Here is a 6,019-nt window from a genome sequence, read left to right as displayed (position 1 = left end):
ATCAAATAATTTTTTATTCATATCGGTTTTTTAGAAATAAACATTTAGGGCCAGTTTCCAAGCTCGGGATTTAGCTAAGTCCTAGACTTCAAACAGCTGGAGTCAGAAAATTGGTTTTCCAAAACGGGGCGTAGTCGCAGTCATTGTAATATTCACGTTTGAATTAAATTTCAAAAAACTAGAAAATTGAAAAAAAATAAAATAAAGAGAAAATAGTGAAAGTTTAAGCTATTTTGAATTATTTAGGAATGTCTAATTTCGTCAAGGAAAAACGATTCCAATTATAGAAATGAGAAAATAAAAACTACGACTACTGTTATAAAAGCTGCGCCCGTTTTGGAAACCCAATTTTCTGACTCCAGTTGTTTAAAGTCTAGGACCTTAGCTAAATCCCGAGCTCGGAAACCGGCCCTTATTCATTATTTTATATTCTGTCTAATCAATAAGAATGGTAAAAATGTAATTAAACACGTTCATCTACTGCTTTCTAATGAATGCCTGCTCCGCTGGGCAAATATAGAATTCATCAGATCCTGTGGGCGTCTCCGTGTTCACACATTTGCAGTTTGCCAATGCGCAAACACCCACCTTAAGAACCAATAGTATTCTATTTCTGCCCAGCAGAGCAGAAACTCATTGAGTAGTACAAGATGTCAAATTATCAGTTAATATTTATTAACTGATTAATAAAGTGAAATCTAGGGTTTAGTATCATCATCCTTGAAGAGATGACCAAAGTTTCAATAAATCTTTTTTTTGTTCACAATATCACTTTTTTCAATTATCTCTATTTCCACTCATTGTTCCAATTATTGTAAACTCAACACAGTTCATGAACAAGTCTTGCAAGAAAGCTCTCATATACCATACGGTCTAGACGTGTTATTGTAAAATTTAGTTGATGTTACTCTACAATTCAAACTCACAGAACAATAGGATGCAGATGAATAGGATAAGATAAATAAAATTAATTGGCACGCCACAAGTTCATTTTAAAAATTTTATTCAAATCAACTTTCCAATATAAATTTTGGTTTAAAAATATTCTTCAAATAACTAATTCTACAATAAATTCTAAACTCTCACGCATATTTACACTAATTCCATTATTCCCACGTTATAATGGCAGTGGAGAACAGCGTTGCCTTGCCATTATGTGCCTTGATTATAGTCATTTCTAGGCTTACATAAGATGAACCCCCTTCAAGCAGTCAGATAAATTTTCAATTGAATTACTAATCATTATAATTCAATTATTATTATTCAATTTTAAATAAATTGAGGTTTTTATTAATAATAAAATTACACAGAAAAACATTTGATGGATTTGAGGGAATTTTACCCATAATTACCCACTTTTCATATTCAATGGTAACTGTAGGAAAAATTTAATGTGAAATACGTGCGCAAAGTTCCTCTGCTGCACTCAAGAAACCATCATTCCGCACTCGCCTGCGGCTCGTGTGTAAACGTTTCTTTCGGTGCAGCAAACTGTCACTTTGCGCACTAGTTGCACAAATAACTATTTTCATAAGTAATGTCAAGCCAAGATGAATAAATAATAAAATTGAATGCATTGTAATATTTTCAGTTAACATATAAATTTTAATCAACCTATTAATCATCCAATGTGTGGAAACTCATCATAAGATAGGTATTAGAATTATTCTTGTTCAAACATTACGTGAAAAGAAATGCATTCTGTCTTATTTCACTATTTTTAAAACACTTTGTTAATAAGATTGATTATGACATTGTGGTAGGCGAAGACCACCGGAGTAACAGTAAAATGAAATAAGTTTATGTGATTCAGATTAAATAAATTAAAATAAGTTAGTTCTACTTTATTTATTTCTCTGTTACTCTTTTGTGCTATTTTAACAATATACATTTTAGAATGATTAGTCTATGTTTGATCAAACGCAAAAATATTTTCTTACAGTATATCAAGCTTAACATCAATTTCTATGTACAATGTACATGGAAAGAATGCTTCTTCATTTTACTGAGATCTTTAAAATTTTTATTATTGGATCATTCTCTTAGAATATGTTATCACACATATTTGATAAGAACAAGGCATTCTTGAAACTTATTTTCCTTTACTTTGATCGTGTATCGAGCATCCTTTGCCAGGCCTATTCTTATACAATCCGTATAAAATTGATACATGCACAACATGTAAGCAGGCACTACTCCAGAAAGTAGAAGGGTATGTATTCCAGCACAACTCTATTAGGCCCATATAGATAAGACGCCAAACTGTGGTATAGGGAGTGCACCACAAAAGGTAAGGCAGAGTATGAAAATACCATATGTAAAATTGGTAATGCAAAGACCGGCTACAAGCAACCCCTATAAGATTAGCTGTGAATAATGGAAGAACCAGTAGTTGGGAACTTGAGTTCATATCAATCTTATCAGTTTTTCTTAATTGGGGTTTTATTTCTTTTTCAATTTGTTTTAAATTTGCGTAACTTTTGAGGCACGTTTTGAAGGTATCAAAAAATATCATGAGAAGTAAAATATGAACAATAAGTAATAAAACATGAAAATAACCATTCACAAATATGTCTTCCGGTAGAAACCTCCAATTCACTGTCCATTTGAATAAAAAAACTCGCCCAATATCAAAGGATCCTTTCAAGTAAGCCCAAGGATTGGTGAAAAGGAAAGGCAGCCCCAAGAATAACTGTAAAGACGCACAAATACTTAATTGCTTGATTGTACCAAATAGTCCAAGACAGTATAAATAAGCAAGTAACAAAGCCGGTGAAAAAAGAAGAATGTTCATTTTTACAGAAACGGCAAGACTGAACAAGAAACTTCCAATGCTCCACCTACCATCTATAAACATATTTATGGATAAATACAATATTAGCATTGCTACTGGATCATTAAACATTCTTAAAACAAATATTGAATGAATCCGATACGAGGTGCAACAAGATATAATAACTGCATAAGGTGGCACCTTTCTTGTCTTATGATAGATACGAAAAACACACATAAGAGTCAAAATATACAATACACAGAATATGTATTGCGCTATTCGGATATTTTTACCACTTTCGGTCAAGTAATACAAGACCGTATAGATGTACACAAATCCAGCCGGGTATACCAAAGGTCCAGTGTCACCTTTAAGTTGAGAATAATCCAAAGTACCATTTATAACACCTTCCACTTCCTGCATATATGCTATCCAATCAATTTCAGTATAGTTCACTCTGTTTACAACAAAAACATTAAGCACAATTTCGGCAACTAGAAGAGCACAGGCTGAAAATCGAATGTTTTGAGGATCAAACGTTAGATGCACTTCATTTCAGTATTTCCTAGAGGAGAGGCGCGCATAAGGACACCTCAAGGATCAAAATATTTCAAACACTCTTAGCTTGACACAATGCTCGGATCTAATCGTACAAACTTCATTCTTTTCAGCTCGTCAAGGCGGTTCAAAATCATGCATTATAAGTGAAATTAGGCCGAAAAATGGAAAATTTATTGTTGAGTACACTCGAGCCCAGCATATTCCACTACACAAAAAATGGTCAATTTCTATATTCAAAGCTGCATATATTGTGAAATACTCAAGATAAAATTTCAAAATCTTGTAAGGATGTGAAAATGTTCCTCCTCTTCCCACTACAATATACATTTAACAACTTTCTATATATTTTTCATAGTTTTCGAAATATCCGCTCTTAGAGGAGTATTACACCCTTGGAGCAGTGCACACCTCAAGGGTCAAAATTTCAAACACTGATAACTTTTGACTCAATGATCGGATCTCCTTATTCTACAGCAACAGCTCATTCTTCTCGGCTCCTAAAGGCTGTTCGAAATCACGTATCATAAATCGAATTCGGTCGAAAAATGGGGAATTTTATCCTCGACTATACTTGAACCTATATTTTCATCCACAAAAAATGGCTGATCTCTATATTCAAAGCTGCTTATTTCAGAAACCCATTATGATAAAACAATTTACTTGGTCTTAACTTGAAGAACAGAATCTTCTATTTCATTTGACGTGAATAATTCATGAAAAATATATTTGGAAAGTTTGTTTCGATCGTTTCAAAAACTCATGAGAATGGAGATATTTTTATCATTTCCACGTTCTCCGTAGTTTTTCGAAAGATCGTAATTGTCCAATATTTCCATGATATTAGCCCAGTTAACAAGGGCAAAAAGTGGATTATGCGCAACTAATTAACGGAAAGCTGAATTTTCACAAGATGTTTGTATACACATAGCCTAGAATCACAAATTCATCTTTCCCACCGCTTACTGACCCCCTGGACCCGAAGTTTGAAATAGCAATGCTTTCGTCAAAGAAGTATAATATCTCAGATTCTCGATAGCCTACTACATCGAGGTATCAAGCTGACTCTGATTTCATCGTTTCAAGGACGAATAGAACAACAATTGATGACATATTAAAATTTATCGTATATATCTATTTTTCAGGAAGCTATTCCCATACAAGACCAGAAAATAAGAAAATTTTCACCTCATAATTTTATATTTTGTCGAATAAAAGTTTACGTTTCCGTTTCTTGAAAAAATGTTAAAAGTTATAGCTCGTTTCAAAACCTTCTTAGTGAGTGTATCATAAATCATATTTTTCGATATCCTATAATCTTAATTGACCACTTAATCTGCACAATGTACGTTTTTCCGCGCTAAATGTCCATACTATCACCAATAGGTGGATAGAAACCAACAGGTCAAATGCAATTTGTTATCGGGTGTACCTGGAAATCTATTTGAGATAGAACGGTCTACCTGGTCTCAAGTTGTAGAGCACAAAATTACGCCCAGAGGGATTTTGAATCATGAATTTAAATTTCAGAAATTGGAAGATTAATAGTTGATTGAAAACGGAATTTCCTCCAAATTTCGGTTTTCAAATTATTTCAATTTATTCGAAATTTTATTATCTAAGAAATAGGCCAGAGTGAATTTTTCTGACCGATGCCTCGATTTGGCGTTAATCTCAAAGAACTGTGGAAAAGGAACCGTGGTTTTTGAAGCATTCTATAAAAAGTTCCGGGGCTAGAAGGTCAACTTTTTGAATTTAGTATGTCCAATAATCCAGAATTATTGCACAGAAAATTTAGCGCGTTCGGAGTTTTTTCCAGCAAAAAGTATCTGTTAACACGGAGTGATCCGTGGTCTAGTGGATAGAGTGCTTACGTAGCAGCACAGAGATCCCGGGTTCAAACCCTCTCAATACCAAAAGTTTTTTAACCAGATCACTCCCGTGTTATCGGATGGGCACGTTAAACTGACGGTCCCGGCTGAAGTATGACAGTCGTAAGGCCCATTGACGGCTTAAATTATATATTCAGGCGGTGGGACCTTCCCGCAAGGGACTCCCCACCAACAAAAGCCATACGAATTTACTTTTTTCCTGTTGACTAAACTGTAGGAGCTTATATAAGCTTCAATTTTGTATAGATTAGTCATGTCCGTAAGATGCATAGTTTTCGAGTTATATGCGAGTACAATACTCAGCATAATTATACAATGATGAGTAGGCTACCGTATTCGCCTCACTATAAAAAGTGATATGAATCAATCCTTGGAATCATGACAACAGCTGAATTAGAACTATTATACATGATGTAGACATAATTGACCGAGCGAAGTGAGGTCTAAGATTCAAGTGACGGTTTGGCATTTCTCTTAATGTTTAACTGTTTGAATGTTTTTATGTTGCGCATTTACGGCGAAACGCGGTAATAGATTTTCATGAAATTTGACAGGTACGGTATGTTCCTTTTTTAATTGTGCGTCGACGTATATACAAGGTTTTAGGAAATTTTGCATTTCAAGGATAATATAAAAGGGAAAAGGAGCCTCCTTCATACGCCAATATTAGAGTAAAAATCAGACTATAGAATTAATTATTCATCATAAATCAGCTGACAAGTGATTACACAGATGTGTGGAGAAGCCAGTCTATTGCTGTATTTCAATAAGATCTATAGTTTCAATCAGGTACTTG

At 34.0% G+C, this 6,019-nt stretch overlaps 1 protein-coding gene across 1 annotated transcript; it reads right to left on the bottom strand.

The window, feature by feature from the left end:
• Positions 1 to 1,525: 1,525 nt before the first annotated feature.
• LOC111052776 (lethal(2)neighbour of tid protein) lies at positions 1,526 to 3,304 on the bottom strand. Its single transcript, XM_022339555.2, has one exon. The coding sequence runs from the start codon at positions 3,194 to 3,196 to the stop codon at positions 2,093 to 2,095; it is 1,104 nt and encodes a 367-aa protein (XP_022195247.2). The 5' UTR covers positions 3,197 to 3,304; the 3' UTR covers positions 1,526 to 2,092.
• Positions 3,305 to 6,019: the final 2,715 nt, after the last annotated feature.

The sequence above is a fragment of the Nilaparvata lugens genome, chromosome 6 (assembly GCF_014356525.2).
Source record: "Nilaparvata lugens isolate BPH chromosome 6, ASM1435652v1, whole genome shotgun sequence".
NCBI lineage: Eukaryota > Metazoa > Arthropoda > Insecta > Hemiptera > Delphacidae > Nilaparvata > Nilaparvata lugens.
The sequence above is the reverse complement of the archived record's forward strand: the minus strand, read 5'-3'. Positions and strand labels throughout refer to the sequence as shown.